The sequence below is a fragment of the Mustelus asterias genome, chromosome 15 (genome assembly GCF_964213995.1).
Source record: "Mustelus asterias chromosome 15, sMusAst1.hap1.1, whole genome shotgun sequence".
Lineage (NCBI taxonomy): Eukaryota > Metazoa > Chordata > Chondrichthyes > Carcharhiniformes > Triakidae > Mustelus > Mustelus asterias.
The window spans coordinates 90,140,519-90,162,909 of record NC_135815.1 but is presented as its reverse complement, the minus strand read 5'-3'; the positions used below and the strand labels follow the sequence as shown (position 1 = coordinate 90,162,909).

At 40.1% G+C, this 22,391-nt stretch overlaps 1 protein-coding gene across 1 annotated transcript in view; it reads right to left on the bottom strand.

The window, feature by feature from the left end:
• Positions 1-22,391, bottom strand: part of kiz (kizuna centrosomal protein) — a 141,452-nt gene that overhangs the window by 37,916 nt on the left and 81,145 nt on the right. The window contains exons 6-11 of the mRNA XM_078230606.1: positions 20,824-21,196; positions 13,964-14,098; positions 10,633-10,797; positions 8,725-8,878; positions 6,438-6,600; positions 1,085-1,162 (exon numbers count right to left, since the gene is read on the bottom strand). Of these exons, the coding sequence (XP_078086732.1) occupies positions 1,085-1,162; positions 6,438-6,600; positions 8,725-8,878; positions 10,633-10,797; positions 13,964-14,098; positions 20,824-21,196 (1,068 nt within the window). The remainder of the gene's footprint in view (positions 1-1,084; positions 1,163-6,437; positions 6,601-8,724; positions 8,879-10,632; positions 10,798-13,963; positions 14,099-20,823; positions 21,197-22,391) is intronic.

Genomic DNA, 22,391 nt, shown 5'->3' with positions numbered 1-22,391 from the left:
TATTGTAGTGCAAGCTGTTCACTGCTACAGTATTTGTATATTATTTGTATATTATTTATGTGTTATGATATACAATGTCAAATTTTTTAAAAAGGAGCAGCAGTACTGCCCCTTGGTGCTGTTCCTTCACTGCAGACTGCAAAGTCCAGATTTGCGTTACAATAAAAGGCGTAAACAAGTGGGTTGGACAAAAAAGAAAGTGAAGTTTGCTTTGTCACTGAACCATGAACAAATCTTTCTAATTGTTTTATAGGATAGATTGCTTATTAAAAAAACATTCTTACTCGCTTATGTAAACCTCAGAATGCAATCATTTGTTTAATGACAAAACTTATCTATGACAATTGTAGTGTTTTATTGAATTTCAGAGAAACGATCATTCTAGACCTGTCACGGTTTAATAATATTAATGAAACTCTCAAGAATAACTACAGCATACTCTAGTTAAGTGTGTGGCTGATTTCCCACCATTTGTATATACTTATCAGAAGTATACACTTAAGAGGAGTAGCAATAAAGTATGCCATGACAAAAAAAACAGCTTGTTTGGAAAACCCTTTATGGATTCATAGAAATTTAGGACAGTTTAAAGAGCTTAGAGCATTTATCCTGACAAGATTTGAGTACATAGTAAGGACTCCCTTCATACTAAGTGGCAAAACAGAACTTGAATGAAAATAAACAGTATATATACAACATTTAATATGCCAGAAAAAAATGCTATTATGCAACAAGAAAACCACATAGGAAATGAAAGGACAGTGTTTTTATTCGCAAGTAAAAGGGATTTACTCTCAAATCCAGGCTATACATTGTTTCTTTGTATATGCTGATATCCTTTGAATATAGGAGCGACGTACACGTATTGGTATAATTCAAAGATAATTGTAAAAATGTAAACTGTATAATGGGAGTAGTTTATATACTGTTATTATTTATCTGCAGACATCAAGTTAGCCTTGGACCCAGAATAAAAACAAAATCAACTACTTTGCTATTCTTGGTAAGCACACTTGATTGATTTGAACGATTGGGTGAAAATCTAGCACGCTATTTTATTGAAATACACTCTACTGGCTATTACCTGATGAATGTAAACCTGAGGCAGCCTTCTCATTCTGCTGCATTGCTGATTGCTTCAACAGTTGATATGCTCTTGTTTCTGTTAGATTTAAAAATAAGAAACATCATGAGTGTTTTAATATATCAAAAAAAGACAGGCAAGTTGGTATGAGGATGAAACAAGTAAATATCTACCACTTTAATTCTTTCTCAACGTTCAGCAGTATTGTTGCAGAATAAAAAAATGATCCAATGCAAAGGACGCCTTTCATGCCCCCCAAGCCCCCTCCCCCACACCATCCCCCTAGGTACATATCAGGATGAGTGCCCCATTTTCACATTTGCTGGTTTAGGTTATTAACCCTCAAAGACCGGTAACCTCGGTAGGCCGTAGACCTAAAAGTAGGCATTCCCACTTTAGGGAGCCTCCCCAACATCCCAAGGCAGAGGAGAGGAAGCAGACTTGCTTGTGGATTCAATGCCACTCAACAGTTAGGGGAAGGAAAGGACCACACTATTATAAAATGTTACACAAGTATTTGTTTAATAAATAATGAGTTGAGGTATATTAGAAATTAAGGATTTTTTGGCTGAAAGTCAGGGGTTGACTTTTACACAAGATCGACTATTATATACTCGAGTACACATGGTAAGCCCTAGAAAAGGGGAATTTTTATTTATTTTGGCTTCTGTGGCCATGCTGCTCTTTCTCAGATCCTTCTATTTGATCTGGGATGACCAGAGGACCCACTACAGCTCTTCTGGGTGCCCAACCGAGGCAGAGTGAGGAAAATAAAGCAGGTGGTGCGATCACAACATCTCAGTTCAGTTGCACAGAATTAAATTAGTTGTACTTGTTTCAGGCACAAGCATTCTATCCGATCAGGGAGAAAAACATGGAAATCCCAGTAATTCTAGAATAAGATACCAATGTTAAGTTAATGTTAAATTACTGAGCAGAGGTGTTATTTTCTCAATTTCTATCAAGTAGTTCTATTTCCACAAACATTAGCAGACTTTGCTTAGCCAGCCTACAATTAACTTTTTGGTGTTCTTATTAGCCCAGACTGAAGTTTAAGAAATCTTCCTTTACGCTGTAGATTCTCTCAGAGGGTATTGTTGGATGAAAATTGGGGTGAACTAAGAGGGAGGCTTCAGAAATGTTGCACTACATTATAGAATCTGACCACAAGATGGCAATTACATTGTCACGGGTAACCGTTTACAAACAAGCTTTGAACTTTAAGGCTGACATAGGCAGATTAACCGTTAACATGAAAATGTGACAGTTAATGATGACAATGAAGTAAGTACAGTGGAACCCCGATTTTACGCGCCCCGATTTAGCGCCAAATCGGATATAACGCAATGAATCATTGGACCCTTTTTTCCCCCGCTCATGATTGGCAAATCTCGCTCGCCCCGCTGTTTCCACCGTGCTCCACCAGTGAGCTCGTCATGTGTAGAGAAATGCTGGGAAAAGGGTCTGGGGCCAGCCTTTTCATCACGCCAATCCACCATGGAAGATGATGACGAGCCAGATTTATACGGCTTCACAGAGGAAGATGTGCGTGAGGCAGAGAAGCTGTCTGAATGCAGCAAAGAAGAGCTACACCAGTGGCACTCTGCCGACGACGAATGCCCAACATATGAGCATCTGACGGACGCAGAGATCGTCCGTAACATAACTATAGCACCGGCGGAGGCAAGTGTACCGGTTCTGGAGACACAGGAGGTGGACCACATAAAAATCCTCCAACTCAGAAGCATTCTAGATTTCGCTCGCAGCCAGCGAAATGCTACGTTCAAGCAAGGAACACTCGATCACTTTTTTAAGAAATAAACTTGTTGTTTTGTTTATTAAAAAGCTTTACTAAAAATTAATTTGTGTTTTAATTTCTACTGTAACAACAACGATTTATTCACGGAATTCTTTAATTAAAAGGTAATTTACTTGCCAGATGGTAAACGTGCAAAAAATGGGTCAAATAGGGCGATAATAGATGTTTTAGGATGTTAGGTCAACATTGGGTAAGTTTGAACGCTGATTTTCTTGAACCCCGATATAGCGTGACCCAGCTTTTTGCGCGATAACATTTCATGGACCCCAACCATCGCGTTATAACGGGGCCACACTGTATTATAGGGGATTCGAGAAAACCTGTGTGAGATAATCCATAACACACACTGGAAAAAAAATCAGAGGCATATTTTCTCTTTAAGCCAACAATTCCTTGTTATTGAGAGACCAGAAATTCAGAAGAAGCATTCGATCTCTGAATGCAAATTAATTACTACAATATGTTCATATATAGAACATTAATTTAACTTTCTTTTTCAGATGCAATAAACTTGCTTTGCATTTCTAACATTCAATTCTTCTTTTTCTTTTCACAGAGTTCTAAAGAACTGGTTCAAATTTACAATCAGAGGAGGAGATTCCAATGCCAAGCAGCTGCAGTGCACAATTAGCACGGTACTTAAAAGAGCTATTAACAGTCACTTTCTGTGTTACTAATGTGTGTTGTAAAAATTTCATAGCGATATTTTGTTTATTTATTATCTATTAGAAGATTTGTTCATTGCACATCCTTCTGCTCTCCAAACTTAATGAGAACAAATTAAGGAGTCTTCACAAACCAGATAGTCTATATAATTAACACTACAAATTAAAATATACAAAAACTGCTGCACCATTATATCTGGCATTAATCTAATGAACCAAGTCCTATAATTATCATAAAAGGAGATGAAATCAAAAACATCTGCAATATAACTGGTAAAAGGACTCTTCATTTGGATGTTTCACCTTAAGAATATGTATATGGCAAGATTAATCTAATGGGCAGCACGGTGGCACAGTGGTTAGCACTGCTGCCTCACAGCGCCAGGGACCTGGGTTTGATTCCCGGCTTGGGTCACTGTCCGTGTGGAGTTTGCACATTCGCCCTGTGTCTGCGTGGGTTTCCTCCGGGTGCTCCTCTTTCCTCCCACAGTCCAAAGATGTGCGATGTAGGTGGATTGGCCATGTTAAATTGACCCTTAGTGTCAGGGGCCTAGCTATGGTAAATGCATGGGGTTATGGGGATGGGGCATGGGTGGGATTGTGGTCAGTGCAGACTTGATGGGCCGAATGGCCTCCTTCTGCACTGTAGGATTCTATGATTCTCGGCCTTGCCTGCAGCATGAAAACAAATCCAAAGAGCAGAAGCACAATATGAACTTTTTAAAAGTTATATGCTTCAGCTGATCAAAAGTGCTTAAATTTGCCAATATAGCATGGCTAAAGAATTAACATGTTGGACATTCTTTTGGTGTTTCCTAAACAGGAGTTGCTCTATTAAGCAGACTATAAATTACATTTTATTTTGTGAAGACATGGCGTTTATGAATTCTTTCTTTTAAAATGCTTTCGGTTGGAAGTGGTTGGAATCAACAGTAGGGTTGCAGATCTTGGAGAAACCTGGTCGGCATGGGCAAGTCAGGCCGAAGGGCCTGTTTCCCTGATGTATAGTTAAAACTGCTCCACCCTCTTTCAGTTATAGACTGGTCCACATTGTTACATCCATCCCCAATTATCCTGAATACGTTAGCACATATTTTCCATAAGTGAAAGTTTATACAAGACACATTAATAAATGTAATTATATTCAAGTGTGATCCAAACTTCATTAAATGCTGTTACTGCATTGTACTCACAGCTCTCAAATGCTATAAAATCTGTCAAGTTCAGGTGTTTTATGACAGCATTCTAAATTTAGGCCAGGCTGTAAGAAACTAAAATTGATTAAACAGCCTTTCTTCATGTGGCATCCAACAATGAATACTGCAATCTATTTTAATATTTTTGCTCATCTTTATAAAACTTTATGAAAATCACCAATAAAACTGAATTAAAAAACATTTATTTATTTAGGTGCTTGTGAGTATAGCACTTGAGTACTGCTGAAGAGAGAGACATGCAGTCAAAGCTTTTCATCTTGCACTCATCTTGACACAAAAAGCCAAATTGCAAAGGAAACAACAATTTATACTGCATGAGGAAAGGGGTACTGATAGGTCGGCAAGTCAGCTGTGAATGGTTGAGACATTGCCATGGTGAATGCGCCAGGAAGTAATTGCTCCAGTACTTTTGTTTATTCAAAGAAAGTGCAATGAATGGATATATAGGGCAGGATTTTACGACCTCGCTCGGGCAAGACCGGAAATTCCCGTCCGAGGTCAACGGAAATCTCCGTTGTTGGACCCTCACCCGCTCCGATTCTGTGGCGGTCGACGTGGTAGAGTTCCGGCTATTGAGTTAAACTCAGCTAGGGCAGCAGTAGTAAAACAATTTATCTCCATGCCCGGGTTAAGGAAGAAAATTATTCAGGATTCCTCCTCGTCATTGCTATCTGGTGAACCGCAATGTAATAATAAGTGCATGCGGGCATTTGATAATGGCAGGGAGTGAAAGCTTTCACAGTTGAAAAGCTTGTTAACATTCAGTGCTAGCATTCACACATGAATAAAAGGCAATTGGGCAAGGTACTTATTTTTATTTTTAAAATTTTATTAGTGTCACAACTAGGCTTACATTAACACTGCGATTAAGTTACTATGAAAATCCCCACAGTGAAAGTCACCACAGTCCGGCGCCTGTTCGAGTACACTGAGGGAGAATTTAGCATGGCCAATGCATCGAACCAGCACATGGACCAGACTGTGGGAGGAAACCGGAGCACCCGGAGGAAATCTGCGCAGACACGGGGAGAACGTGGCAGGGTCCGCACAGACAGTGACGCAAGTCAGGGATCGAATCCGGGTCCCTGGTGCTGTAAAGCAGCAATTCCAACCACTGTGCCACATTGGTGGAGGGGTTGAATGTTTATAGATAGGGTGCCAACTAAGTGGGCAGCTTTGTCCCAGATGATGTGAGGCAAGTGTTCCATTACGCTCCTAACTTGTGCCTTGTAGATGGCTTTGGGGAATCAGGAGGTGAGCTACTCTCCGCAGGATTGCTAGTCTCTGATATGTGCTTGTGGCCCCAATATTTATATAGCTTGTCCAGTTCAGTTTCTGGTCAATGGTAACTGCCAGGATGTTGATAATGGGGGATTCAGCGATGGTAATTGCCACTGAATTTCAAGGAGCAATGGTTGGATTCTCTCTTCTTGGAGATGGTCATTGCCTGGTACTTGTGCAGCATGAACTTACTTGCCACTTGACAGTTCAAGTATTTTTTAAAAATGAAACTGGCAAACATATCATTTCTTTAACTGCACAACAGTTATCTGAAATGTTTACACTTGTCATGTTATTCTTCAAAACAGTGCACTAAGTAATCATTTTTAGCACTGTACTTACTCAGCTAATAACCTTTACAGAGCACCTACCTTGCTGCTTTGTATTAGTCAGGCCAAAACATGGCACAGGCATTTCTGGTTTAATTTCTGCATCATCATTGAAAATGGATGGCAAGCTGCAAGATGAATCTTCGTTTGGAGAAGTCTGATTTTCAACTGCCTTTGGAAGGATTTTCTTCAATAATACTGTTGCCTGAATAGCAATTAAAATTAATAAGAAAACCTTGAAAATGCTTCATACTCATAGAGCAGTGAGTAAAACATTGCTATTTTGAAAGCAATTAATGAACCACATTTATCTATCTATAATACATGAATTACAGATTTCTACTGGTCTCAATTTTAAGAGAGCTCTTTGGAAAACATAGGCCTTGATTCTGCAGTCAGCAGAATGGTGTCTACCGCTTACCTTAAAGAAAGCTGCCTACAAAGATTTATGGTGCAGATTTCATCTTTCTCAAATTTAATTTGAATGTGGCACAATGAAGGGGATCTTCAGTGATGCCATCAAGCAGAGTAAGTAGCCAATCACATTGAAGAACTCTCACAGACAGTAAACCACAAACAAAAATGCACCAATTCTCTATCACCTATTATAAATTTTACAGAAAGTGAAAGAAAGTTTGGAGCATACATATTCAAAGCTGAAATATCATAAATTAACTTTAAAATAATTATATTTAAAAAACTATGAAATGGTCAGAATGGAAACATTCATAAATTACACAAATAGAAGTTTATCTTCCAGGACAGCTAGATTCTTCTGCAGTAGTTATAACTTAGTATATCATTAAACATCAAGTTACACCTCAGTAACACAAGGTAACTTTGTAAACAGCAACATTACAATAAATTACAATAAGTTCAGTGATTTCTAAAGATTTCAGTCTGTGGGCACTTCTGTAGCATACCCTATCTAAGAGTAAAGAATTGCCAGCAGCAAACAAAGATTTCTGTGTTTAATTCTGCATTTGGGGACGCCAGAAGTTACTGACAGTTTCACAGAACATGATGGTGATGATGACAGTTTCGCTGTCATCACGGCCACAAAATCTGGGCAATTTACTATCCTGCCATCTCTCTCAGACTATGGGAGTGTTCTTACTGCCTTGTTACGCCAGTCGATCAATGTGGTGAGTCAGTAGGATCACATGTGAAGTGAAAAACTGAGCTTGCGCCTGCTCTCTCACCCTTCATGATATCACTGGCCCTGTTCTGCCAGCGTAATCAGCCTCGCACCCTGGAAGGTGGGAGGGGGGGGAAAATTGGGGTCAGCGATCAGTGTGGGGGGCACGGGTATCGTGATCGTGGTGGGTGGGAGTGCGCGACCAGTGGGAGTAAGGGTGCAATGTCTGGGGGTGGGGTGGGGGAGTGACATATTCCCAGTGCACCATGCACTCTTGTACACCGTGCATAGTGAGATCGAGGCACATGCGCAATAGCGGCCTTTAGCAGTTTGCAGCCAGCTTCCTGGCGTGAATAAACTCCATCCACTCCCCCTACTAGCGGGAATCACATTTGGAACCTTTTTTTCTAAGTACCATAAGCGTATGGGAGCTCACCCAAAAAGTAGGTGAGATTTTCTTCCGTTTTCACACTTGTTCGGCACTTAAATTATTTTTGGTAAATAGTTTTTAGAATAAAAATTAATTTTAAATGGTTAGACAATTTGCATTGGAACCTCACTTTTAACTCTGTTGATTAAAATATGATGGTAAAACTGTGGTGTCTTTCCCCTAAAGAGTGCAGGTTAGAAAATGGGATCAACCTGAAAATATTGGTTGATAGACTGACATAGTTCAGCTCATCCACGAGCATACATAATGCAGGCAATTAGATTGCTTCTTTATCTGACTAACTACGAAAGCGTATAAATACTTATTTTGATTGGCAAATTAAGAAATATAGCCACGTTATTTTTTAAAGCAGAAAAATAATCTGCATTGGTACATAATTCTATTAGCTGTAATTGATTGATTAATTTTTCTAATCATCTGGATGTGCTAGTCATTATCAGTTTTGTCAAGTTATGGAATATAAAACTAAGAATTGCTTAAACAAGACTGCAATGACTGTCCATAGTTCTGCTTATTGCATAAGCAAATCAAGCAGTGATTTTTGTTAATCACTGATACAGTGTGCAGTTCTTATAATTCTAGCATCAGCAACAAATTCTATTCATTGATTTAGGTTGGTGTGAAATATCCATGTTGAGCAAAAAGTATAAAAATAAAAGTATTCACAGAATTTAACTCATTGTTATACTTTTTTTTTTACACAGCATATTTTTGAGAATTCAATACAATGTGATTTGTACCTTTTTGGAGTTATTACTGTTTTCTGCAATCAATAAAGGTCCAAACACTTCTGCGGCCTCATCTGTGGTCATCACCTGATGCTCCAACATAGAAAGAACATGCAAGTACCAACGGTCCCACATTGTGGCAGAATCAGCAGGCAATTCTAGCAATCTGCAGTAATAGAGAAAAGGCCAAGTACTGAAATGATAAAAAGCTAAGAAAGGAAATATATCACACTAGGAATGGGAAGGGTGGGTAGGGAGAGGTGGCAGGAGTTTCAGAGAGAATCAGAGAAACCCTATAGTGCAGAAGGAGGCCACACTGCCCATCAAGCCTGCACCAACAATAATCCCACCTGGGCCCTATCCCGGCTTAGTTACCCTTACATTAGTTAGAATCCCTCTAACCTATCACATCCCGAGACACGAAGGATTAATATAGCATGTCCAATCAACCTAACCCGCACATCTTTGGACTGTGGGAGGAAACCGGAGTACCCGGAGGAAACCCACGCAAGCACAGGGAGAACGTGCAAACTCAACATAGACAGTGACCCGAGGCTGGAATTGAACCCGGGTCCCTGGAGCTGTGAGGCAGCAGTGCCAACCACTGCCGTGGGAAAGAAGAAACGGGTTCCAGGATTAGGTTGCTGCATACAGAATAGTTAACAGATGGTTATCACCACAGACATTCAGGGACAATCAGACACTGGAGGACATGGAGGGACGCCAATGCATAATAAGAAATATATACATGAAATTCAGAAATACTAAGATAAAGACAGCGAAAGGTGAGAAGGGAAGTGGTTCACTGGGATAAATACAGGAATTAGAATATGCAAAAATTGTTTAAAATATATGGAGAGAACAAAAGAAATCCTTGGAGTGAAGTATAGCAGCAGAGGCAAAGCAGAAGAGCAAAATATTATTTCAATAATGTAATAACAAAAGAGCATTCAGAGATTAAATCACCTTTATTAAATGTGAACAGGCTTGAAGCTGAGGATGAGCAAAAAATAATAAATATTCTGAATCGCTACTTCTTTTAAATATTTACAAATGTAAACATAAGCAACATGTCCCCCCTAAAGATCGGTGGAAAAATCCACGACCTCAAGATAAATAATATGGAAGTCCTGGACATGATAAAAGTGCTGAAAGCATCGAAATCACCAGGTATAGATTGCGTTCAACACAGCGTACTGGGAAAGACCAGGGAGAAACTTTTGAGAGGCATTGACTCTCATTACCAGGGAGTTACTAAAACCTAGAAAGCTACCAGTGGATTGGAAAGAGACTAATATACAAAAAGGGTGACAAAATGGAGAGAGGCATCTTCAAATTCATGTAAAATAACATAATAATGGAATTAACTATTGAGAGCAAACTAGATTATTAGCACATTATAACTGCTATTACACAGCAGTCAACAAATTCAGAAAGGAAATATCTTGCCTCACCAATCTCCTCAACTTTTGAGGAAAAAGGGAATTATAAAAAGAACAAAACCAAGGTGTTGCTACACTTCCAAAGAGCATTTGAAAAGTTTCACACAAAAGGAAACTCAAAACTGTTGAGTATTCATGGTAAATCCTGCAAGTGGATTAAGAAATTGACTGAGGGATGGGAGATAATGAGTAATTGTTAAAGAAGTTATGTATGAATAAGGATGAAGTATTGAGTGCAACCTGTGTTGGAACCATGCACCAGCATGAGTGGTTAAGGTTGCAGAATTACAATTGTGGTTTCCCACAAGGAGAGTTTACAATGTCAGCTGTGACATTGAAGTCAACCTGCTCAAGCAATCAGGAATATTCGCTTATATAAATGCAAAGTTGATTAAAAATAAACAATAAAATTGTTTTGCCTTATATCACCATATAGCCTAAGAGCTTTTTAAAAGTTTGGCTGTCTGAAGGAATTTACCTATGATTACTTCCATCGACTGCATCCCAATCTTTGTTTAAAATTTCTTCGGCCAACAGACAACCATTTGAGGTACTCTGTGACAATCCCTTGAGCTCATGAAGAACAACTGCACCACAGTCCTCAAGGCTTTCTCCACTCACGCTGCCTTTCATGTTACAGGTACTACAAAAGGAACTTAGAATTAAACTCGACACTGAAAAATCAGAAATTTAACCAGCCAAACAACAAAACATTATTGCACCAAATTTTGGTAACTAAATAATGCTGAGGCAAAAATTGAGTGTTACTGTTTTTCCAATATTAAACACTTAGATGAAAAAATCTAGATATTTGATTTGATTTATTATTGTCACATGTATTAGCAAACAGTGAAAAGTATTGTTTCTTGCACTCTGTACAGACAAAGCATACCGTTCATAGAGAAGGATAATGCAAGTTGGATGCAAAATGCCAATGTAATTCAATTTAACTGCTGAAATACCATTGACATGAGTGAATGAGTAAAGTGCAGAGAACTTGAGATCAAGATATATTTCCTAACAATAACTAACTCCTGACTGTACTTAATGTACTTATGAGTTAATTAGTTAAATTGCTTTAAAATTTGAAAAGAAATGTACATGTTGGAAATCTCGATTCATCCAGGCTTGAAGAGGGAGACTTTAAAACTCTCCACCAAAACTCTCCAGTTGAAATGGAGTGGCAGGCGTATCTGTTGGCTTTCTGCCCCAAACCTGCCAACCTCGATTTTAACATGTAAATACCAAAGACATCAGCATGAAGCCAACAAGGTCTTTGGATAAATATGCAGATGGGATCATTGATTATATTGTCAACCTGGAATCTGTCCTGGAGAATGACAATGAAGATCATACATTAAAATTGGCTGGTCCTCCTCCCTACACACACTGATGGACAGCCACATTCCTGTATGGCAGTTAACAACAATTCCGCTATCTTTGGTGGCAACGCCCAAAACGGACCAAATTGAATTCTGACAAGTAGTCCCAAAGTTATGCTTATAAAGCTTGCCCATGAGGCTTTATGGCCACTGTAAAGTTTAAAACTTATTTATTATTGTCACAAGTAGGCTTAGTGTGAAGTTAGTGTGAAAATCCCCTAGTCGCCACACTCCGGCACCTGTCCGGGTACACTGAGGGAGAATTTAGCATGGCCAATGCACCTAACCAGCACGTCTTTCAGACTGTGGGAGGAAACCAGAGCAGTTGGAAGAAACCCACACAGACACAGGGAGAACGTGCAGACTCCGCACGGGCAGTGATCCAAGTTGGGAATTGAACATGGATCCCTGGCACTGTTGGGCAGCAGTGCCAACCACAATGCCACTATGCCGCTGTAGTGTGCTCTTCAGTGTGAGACTGCCAGAATGGTTGCAAACTTGAACAGGTAACACATAACAGATTTCTGCCCTGTGGAGCTTTCCGGGATTGCCTCATGCAGCCTCCCCATACTTCCACACCTGATAGGTCAATAGCCAAAGTGAATGAAGCAGGAAGAGGGTACCCCTAAGTTGAGTTGCCAACTCTGTCCTCAAGGCTTCATCACACAACCTTTGACTTCCAACTCCCACCACTGATCACTCAGCATATTCATTCTCACAGCACACCACCTTCATACTCCAGCTGGAAAGTCAAAAGACTCCTCATTACCCAATTAGATGGCTCTTGGCTTATCAGAGAAACAGCCTTCCACCTCCAGTAATTTTAGAAGTAATAAACAGCAGCTTTCAAAGAAACTGATAAAAGTTCATAATTTTTTTAATGCCTATTCATTTTTCACCAGGATTCCCCACCGCAGTTTTGTGGATATTAATCTCTAATTCCCAGAAACTCCTGACCAATCATGGAGGGTTAGCAGTCTTATCACCAAGTTGGATTTTCCATATCCTTGCTTAGTTCCATCCAAGAGTTAGCAACATCAGCCATGTCTCACTTGTAGGGGCGGTTGTGTGACCCAGCTAGGATCCCAGGGCTCAATTGCGGATTTTACAGAATCATACAGTGCAGAAGGAGGCCATTCAACCCATCGAGTCTGCACTGGCCACAATCCCACCCAGGCTCTATCCCCATAACCACATGCATTTACCCTAGCCAGTCCCCCTGATGCTATGGGGCAATTTAGCATGGCCAATCCACCCAACCCGCACATCTTTGGACTGTGGGAGGAAACCGGAGCACCCGGAGGAAACCCACGCAGATGCGGGGAGAACGTGCAAACTCCACACAGACAGCGACCCAAGCCAGGAATTGAACTCAGGTCCCTGGCGCTGAGAGGCAGCAGCGTTAACCACTGTGCCACCGTGCTACCCTGCGGGGCCAAATTTAAAAAAAAGAAAAGCAGGCTTGACACGGATCTAGTAAGGACAGCTTCGGGCAGTGCTGCAGTGGCAGGCTTCATTCCATGTTTCCAACTTCTTTGGCAAAGTTGGGTTAAGGAATTATCCAGCTCTGTTCCTCAATCACTATACTTTACACTTACTTCAGACCTTTCCCCTTGATCCAACAAACTTTACAGAGGTTGGCAGCAGAAGCTGCATGCTGGATGCATGCCTCCAATCACCAGTCTTCAGGGCCTTTATCTTTTACTGGTATAAATTTCGATGTGAAATTGAATGCAATGTTTTAAAGACCATAAACCTTTTTCGCACAATGCAATTAATAACATTTTGTGTGGCATCTTCATATTAGCTCTTAACATGCACTGTTACTGTAATGCTAACTTTTAATCAGCAGGATACATATTATAAAACCAGGGCTAGGGAAACAGTCACTGCATTAAAAAGGTATAAAGGTTAAGATGGTTCTAATCAATAAAGATCGATGCTAATATTAAAAAAAGTGTTCTATTTTGATCACTTATTTCTATATGTTTTTCTGTATTACTGAAAAAGCTTCACAAAAACGTTTAGAAAATGCATTCAAATAATGCACAGGCATGCCTTTAACATTCTCCTAATGAAAAGTAGAAGCCACTGTAAAAATTCTCTATTCTGCAAGCACGAAGGATTGTGAATATAGAATGCAATTTTTAGTTTTGCCAAAAAAAGAAGTCTGTTTAATTTCTCTGTTTGCAACTATTTTTTAATCATTATCGCTCTATAACTGCCAACAGAACTTGCTGAATTACTGGTGAAATGTTTTCAATATAAGAATTTCTATAAGCTTGACATTAAAAATATTCCCAGCTCCAGTTAATACACATAAAACTTATAAAAGACAACAAGCATTTACACTACCAGGCACGGTACTTTGTAAGCACCAGAAAGAAGATTGGAACTAAAGAACTATTTGAGTAGATCTGTAATAACCTTGAGATTTTGTGCAGCTTCTCATTACTTATTGTAGTATGCTGATACAGTTCCGAACAATTAGCCATTGTTTCTCCAACACCATCTTCTATTGTCTGAAGTAAGTGAAAAAATCCTTCAAGTGAAAGGCAGCTCCTGCGGAGAATAATGGAAAAATCATGTTCATGATTATAATTATTCATGGCATTTAAACATTAATACATGGTGGTGAAAAGGTAAACTGGCATCCTAAAAAAAAAATAAGCACTTAACCTTAAACCTATTTCAAATGAGGAGAATTGCATTTTTGTTAAAGTGCACAACAGGGCACCACTTATGCTTTTGTATTTCTGAGAGGTAGGTGCATTGTCTGAGAAATCAGTCATCTCTTTATTTACAACCGGTTATGAATCATAAAGTTTGCGACTGCGAGTCTGAAATATAAAATGTCAATTGAAGCTTTCAGTTTTTAATATTTCTATTTTGATTCTCTCCCAAAACAGTGAGACAAATGATCTATTCCAATATTTCTGCAACTGCCATTCGGATACTGACTGCCGAGATTTTGATTTGATTTATTATCGTCACATGTATTGAGATAGAATGAAAAGTATTGTTTCTTGCGTACTATCCAGACAAAGCATACCGTTCATACAGAAGGAAAGGAGAGAGTGCAGAATGTAGTGTTACAGTCATAGCTAGGGTGTAGAGAAAGATCAGCTTAATATGATAAGCACTCCATTTCCCCTTTCAATTTCTGGGTGAACACCTGTCCTACATCTCTCTTCAACTTAGAACTGCAGAATTTTATGAGACAGCTGAAAGCCCATCATACCAGTGCAAGATCCATCTCCATGCCCATTTTCTGTACTCCTTAAAAAACATTTCAAACATTCAACTACTTTCTTTTTGAAAGTATTATAGATTCTGCTTTCACCATTATTTTGGTAGGATATTTCATGTGCCAGAAACTTTCCAGTTAAAAAAAAAGTCCTCGCCTTTTGGGTACTCAATTAAAGATAGACAAGTTCAAATGTCCTTTGGCTTTCTAAAGCTTAAATTTTATCACTCGCTGACTTGCAATATTCATACAGTTTACTAACAGGTATTGAAAAAAAACAGGACAAAAATTTCCCTCTTCAAACCCTAAGGGTTGAATTTTCTGGGCATCCGTGTCATTGGGCTCTTCTGGTCTCGCCAATGGCAGCACCCGCAGCGCGGCTGGTGAACAGCGCACTGGAAGATCCCACTGCCAGCCGCGCCCCCGCCACTGGAAAACAAACTGTTAGGAAAGGGATCCTGCCCTAAATATTTCATTTAAGAATCATATCACTTTTGCAACAGAAGGAAAGTACAACGTTGAGAAAGACCCTAGGCGCTGAGCAATGTTTTTCACACATTTTAATAGTTATGTTAGGTCATTCAGCAGCAGAAATGGTGTTTTTTCTCAAAATACAAACTGACAGTGAATAACATAAATACATATTGAATCCTGTAAAGTACATTTAGTACTCAAAATGTGCACTTATCCAACTTCGGCAATAATGAATTAATGAAAGCTGAGTATAAGCAACTGTGGGGTATTTTTTCTGGGTGGGGTGCATAGGTCATCTACAAAAATTATTTTAAGCGACATTGAAACTAATATCTCTGCACTCTTATGAAATACCAGACACATTTTATACCCTGTACGGTGCTAGAAAAATGAGCATATCAACTGCCTTTCCTCATTCATGAGGTCACAGTCACTCAGCTGCAGTACTAGAACTGCTTTCCTGTAACTAAAGTATACTCTTCTCACTCAAGTGTCCAGCCAGCAATAACAAATTGACAAATGTAGCCTCAAATAAAGCTTAATGCAGCAGTAAATAATTAAGGTATTACTGCCAGGGATTAATGTAACAGTGTTCCACCGTACTATTCAGAATTGTATGGAGACAAACTATACTTACTGCCTTGCTGTACACAACTAGAGAGGTAGGCATGTGCCCTTAAAATAGGTGCATTTTGCACTCCATTCCTATTAAGTCTGAAGTTAAACATGGCATAACTAGAGTGTTAACAGGCACCATTGTAATCAATATTTTACATTTTAAAAGTATAAGTTCTAAAATATTTCAATGCATAATGTCTAACTGATTGATTGTGACAATATAACAATATAATTGACAATCGCTTGCAGTTCTATCATTTGTGACTTGGTTGCTTTCCGGCTAATCAATGATCTCAGAAACACTTTTCATATCAAATGAGCAATCTTTTGTCCAAGTAAACTGTCTACAATAAGAAAAAAAAATCATTTATAGCCCCAGATTATAAATGCAATAATGCATTTGGCATACTAGATACTTAGCATTTGAAAAATAATAAATCAATCAAAGTACACTGGAACATTATAGATGGTCATTTTTATCCATAACGGACCTTTTACTGCAATATATTTAAAAATAAACGGCACTACTTAATGTATTAAAATAGCAATGATCATCGATTATTTTCCGTAATAAAATATATTTTCCGTAACAAAATATATTTTCCGTATACATCTTGGAGCCTTCCTTTCATAAAAGATCCACCTTACGGTCTTGCCTAGGGTCTTTCTCAACATTGTACTTTCCTTCTGTTGCAAAAGTGATATAATTCTTAAATGAAATATTTAGGTAGGTAGGCAGGCTACCCACCCCCCCACCACCCCCCCCCCCCCCCCCCAAGTCTGTTTTCCCTTGTGTAACAGGTACATAAGATGGATCTTTTGTGAAAGGAAGGCTCCAAAATACATACGGAAAATATACTTTATTACAGAAAATAAATCGCTGATCATAGCTATTTTAATACATTAGGTAGCGCTGTTTATTTTTAAATATGTTGCAGTAAAAGGTCCGTTTATGGATAAAAATGACCATCCATAATGTTCCACTGTACTTTGATTTATTATTTTTCAAATGCTAAATATCTAGCATGCCAAATCATCCTAATAGATCACAGTCCTCTTTGCTCATTCATGTTTAAAAGCATATCCTTCCCCCCCAGTGGTAAAATCTGGGTGGTCCACACTGGAGGCAATTGTGTGTAACAAATGAAACAGCAGCATGAAAACTGAATGGCAACAACAGCAAGAAAAAAGAGAAACCAATATAAAGAAAAAACAGAATTTATGACAATCTGTAATGGGCTGAGGGTTAGAGGTCAGGAAACAAGGGATCCCTCTCTTCATCAGGTTGCTTCCTGGTAACATCCTGATTAAGCTGACAGCTTGAATTATATCTGTTACATTCTGCAGTAGACAATCCATCGGTGCTAAGTCCTCTTCAATGCTGCTGAAGAAGCTTGGGCAAAAGCTTGTTCTTTCTTCCTCTGCCATGGGCCTCAAAACAGTCATCTCTTTTCTATACTCTTTATTTGTCAGTGCTCTTCAAAGAGACCTTTAACAAACTGAATGTGCTGTGTGCATCAAGCCTGCAGTATTGTTAGTCTCTCAAATGGAGCTAGGACTACACCCCTGGTCTGTCTCTATCTCTCAGATTTAGTTTAATTGTTGGATTGTCATCAAATTATTTCTGGTCCTTGGCATCAAGCCTAACTCTGGCTCCCTTACACAAAAAACATGCTGGAGATTGAACCTTTCAAGTGATATATTTAGATTCTGTTGCCATGGTGCACTAGGGTCTGAAGCCTTACAGAACCATTTGACAGGCTACAATGAAACAGCTTGAAGCAAGTAATTGTGAGGAAAATGAGAACATTAGGGCTGCTTTAACTTTGCTTTTACAATCATCGATGCCTAACGAAAGATATATAGCATATCATTCACACAAGACTGGAAGTGACATCATTAACTGACAAACATTTTGGCTTTAACTCTCCACACCTTTTACAAAACGGACTGACTTGCAACATTGCTCAGGATAATATATTACAATGAATTGCACCGTTTCATTGGATTAAAGTGGAATCCTTTTATAAGTATAAATACAGTAAAACGGTTAAATTATTATCAATACAACTTAAACGATGCAAGAACGGTTAGACGAGTAAATGAGGAAAATTTCGACTTGTGAACCATTTGTTTAAACGAGATTTGCAAGTTGCTGGAATAAAAATGCAACGTGCTGGAGAAACCCAGCATGTCTGGCAGCATCTGTGGAGAAAGAAACAATCACAAGTTACTCTTCTTCGATCCGACTTTTCTTTCCACTACGGCCAAACCTGCTGAGTTTTTACCAGCACTTTGTGTTCTTATTTCAGGGCTGTCATTGTATACAGTGTTGTAGATACAGTATTTTGCTTTTATTGCAAGTCATTTAAGTTATCTGCAATGCCACATTAGTGTGCATAGTTTTTAATCATTTAAGTAACTAATATTTGAACCACAAATAGAAGTTTTAAAGTTTATTTATTAGTGTCACAAGTAGGCTTACATTAACACTGCAATGAAGTTACTGTGAAAATCCTCTAGTCGCCGCACTCCGACGCCGGTTTGGGTACACTGAGGGAGAATTTAGCACGGCCAATGCGCCAAATAACTTGAGATACAAGTTAGTAGACCTGTTTTAAGCTGTCATAGTAAATTAACATTAGCTTGTCTGAGCTCAAAGTGGAATGAACAGGATGGGAAGTCAGAGGAAGCAACACAAGGGAATAAGAGTGGATGCTTCACAGAAAATTTCAAACATTTTGTTTTCTGAAAGTTTTCCTCCCAAGGTGCGGCACGGTGGCACAGTGGTTGGCACAGTGGTTAGCACAGTGGTTAGCACTGCTGTCTCACAGCGCCAGGGACCTGGCTCAATTCCAGCCTTGGGTGTCTGTGTGGAGTTTGCACAATCTCACCGTGTCTGTGTGGGTTTCCTCTGGGTGCTCTGGTTTCCTCCCACAGTCCAAAGGTGTGCAGGTTAGGCGGATTGGCCATGCTAAATTGCCCCTTCTTGTACCAGGTTAGGGGGATTCGCGAGGTAAATATGTGGGGTTACAGGGTTGGGATCTGGGTGGGATGCTCTGTTGGAGAGTTGGTGCAGACTTGATGGACCGAATGACCTGCTTCTGAACTGTAAGGATTCTGTGATTCTATGTAACATGAAGCTCACCTTTCTGTTACTGTACAACTTAGGGGAAAGCACTCTACAGTCCTGCAAGTATGAATGCATCAGGTTGAAGTCAATGGGTGGGATTTTTTGGCCCCGACAACAGAAGGCATTGTTGCGGGCAGGATGGCAAAATTAGGAGAGCCGTTGACTTTTAATGGCTCACCAAATTTTCCCATCCTGCCTGCAACGATGGTCACCAGTGCCAGTGATGGAAAATCCCAACCAATGTCTTCAAACCTGGACTGCATTGTGTATACAATGACAACCATCATTTGTGGTGACCTGCAAATGTGGATTATCTTACAAGGAAAAGTATAAGAAAGAATCAAATTGCAATGTTCAAATGCATGCAACTCCGCTCAAACCCATGTTCAGTTCTCTTTGAGAAGGATAAGATCAATCACAACTGCAAAGAACGACAGAAGTCGGAAGGCAGCGCCAGCATCTGAGATTCCTTACCGAGTTCAAGGAGAGGACATCTGAACTCGCAGGAGAGTAGCAGGATTGTGCCACTGGCAATAGGGTGCTTGGACATGGGCGTTATCCTACTAAAACCCTATCCATTCTATCAAAACTTGACGGTGAACTGTGCCTCCATATTGGGGCAGCCGATGTCGTTACTTGCACTCTCCTCTCTCACTTACAAGTGTCTCCAGGAAGAGGCCAAGCACGAGACTCCTTCTCAAGCCTCAGCGCCACCCCCCCTTCCCAGAGAGGAGCCATGAAAGCGAAGACAAGTGCTGCACATTTGTACAGTTACACCGCAGTTTTCTTTCAGTTGTCCAGTTGAAATGACCTGCATCTCATCCCACCCATTGAACCAACTCCTATGCAGCACCTGCACCCGTCCAATATGAGGCTCTGTTCATGTTTGATTTGACCATGATGGCAGTTGTCACGTGCTTAATGAGTTCCCCCACCATTTTGCCTCCCCCAGTCACCCATGTCCTTTCGCCCATTAGCATTGGTCCCCGGCATCACCTTTGACCTCCCCACTGTCACCCTTCAGCCCGAATCTTTTACTTTCCAGAGTGTCAGGGTGAACGTGCATGTTCCTTCCCGAGTATCCCACCCCCGTTCACATTGATCTCTCCAACCAGCTCCTGTCCACCCCCAAGTCTTTGTATATCTCCATGTCCCCACTAACAATCCTCGCAGCCCCTTTACCCGACACTATACACGGTCAAACTCTCACCCTCCCACCCTACCAGCTGCCTTTGCCCACTGTAACCATAACCATACACTCCTATCACATCCACACAGAGTTCATTCCTTAGGAGTCAAATATTGATTCCCTCTGGGCACATTCACCATTCACCTGGACATTCCCACCACCCCCTTCAGACCTGGACATTTCCACTACCCTCTTTAGACCTGGACATTCCCACGACCCTCTTTAGACCTGGACATTCCCACCACCCTCTTCAGACCTGGACATTCCCACCACCCCCGTCAGACCAGGGCACTCCCACCACCCTCTTTGGACCTGGACATTTCCCCTCACTGCTTCAGACTTGGACATTCTCTCTTCCCTGCCTGTCAGTACCTCATGTAAATGTCTATTTTGTTTTTTCTTCAACTTTTACATTGAATTTAAAAATATTATAGCAAAAGGAAAGACTAGTCAATCCACCAGGTCAGCATCGGTGTTTTTCCACAAGTTTTTGCACTACTCCAATTTTCTTACTCAGATAACTATATCAAAGATTTCTTAAAGAGTGCAAACAGGTTATTGTTTTAAAATCAAATCACTTATAAATATATAGTAACTTATTTATATCAAAGACCAATAATACATACTGAAGCTGCTTATCTTGTGTTGTGATCTCATGTGGCTCTTCACGAAGTTCATCTTCCTCAGAACCACCGGGATCTTTTTGGTCTGGCTGATTTAAGAAAGGCACAATGGGTTCTTCTTTGGAAACAGCAGGGCTTTTATCTTCGGTAAAGACTGACTCACTGGTCCTTGCAGGGTCATCGTTTATAGCTGGTTTACGATTTGGAATGCGATTATGTGGGTCTTCAGAAGTTTTCTTCAACTGCAATTCTTCACCGTTACCAGAAATACTAAGGTCACTCTCTGAATCACACAGTTCATCTGCCAGCCTCTGCACATCTTGAATTGGCCTCAGAGCCGCCTCCTCCTCATCTTTTTTCCAATTCTGGGAGCTCACTATCAAAGAAAATATATTGTCATTTCCCCAGTAACCAATCACTTTCTGTGATTTACTGTCACACTTCAACTGGACTACTGATTCTTTCTAGTTATCATTTTGCATCTCCAAGGACACAGGCTATGTACCCAGCTGAAGCCTGGGTATCAGGCAACTTTTTAAAAATTCACTCATGGGATGTGGGCAAATCTGGCCCACTCAATGGGCTCAAGGCACCAGCTACCCTTCCAAGCGAATGAGTGCCTGTCCCTCCTTGCCACTCTCTGATCTCTGCTTACTGACTACTTACATAGAGGCAAGATTACCACACCCCAGCCAAGATTTGGGCACTGGTTGTAAGTTATTTCAGGTATTTTCCAGCTTCCTACTAAGATATTCAAAAAACTTCAATCTGGTTCCCAGGACACAGTTGGGAATACAATGATACAGTCTCTGGGAAACTGGGATAATGAACCACATGTGGCTTTCTTAACCCTAAACTGGGAGTCTTGCAGTTCTTGATTAAATGCATACAGTGGATAAATACAAGACTTTGAAGTCCACTTCAAATAAGAAACTCAAAGCTCGGAAATCAGAATAGAAAGATTAGGGATGGAGGAAAAATGAATTAAGATTACATTCTTTAATTACTCTACTCTCCTCCTCTCAAAAATCTAGCAGTCCAAGTACCCCACCCTTCAATACTGTCACATCCCCAATAATTCTAGCTCCATGTTGCACAACATTCCCATACCTGATAATCCTGATCCTCAAAGGACCGCAATCTCCTCTCAACAGAGCTCTCGTACTCTGCAGCACCACTTGCCCAAGTCCTGGATTTCCCCACAGAAAAATTCCAACACCTCTTATCGTAGTCCAACAGGAAGGCATTCCAATTTCAATGCTTTCAAACATCAGTACATCCTCGTCAACTCCCAGATCCCACTATAAACTGCCTTGAATATATTGACCATACTTTGACTATACAGTGATTTCACAAAGCTCATTTCAGCATAACCCTTTTCCCAATTTTCCTGAACACAGCTAAGTACTTTCTAGCGCTCTCACAACTTGGATAACCACTGCCACATTCTTGCACCATCCTCTTATCAAAACTAGATTGCCAATATTACTTCAAATATATTCAGACTGCAGCCTCTGCTTCCAAGACCCACTGATCCCGCTCACTGATATGTCACTCTCTTGCACTCTTCT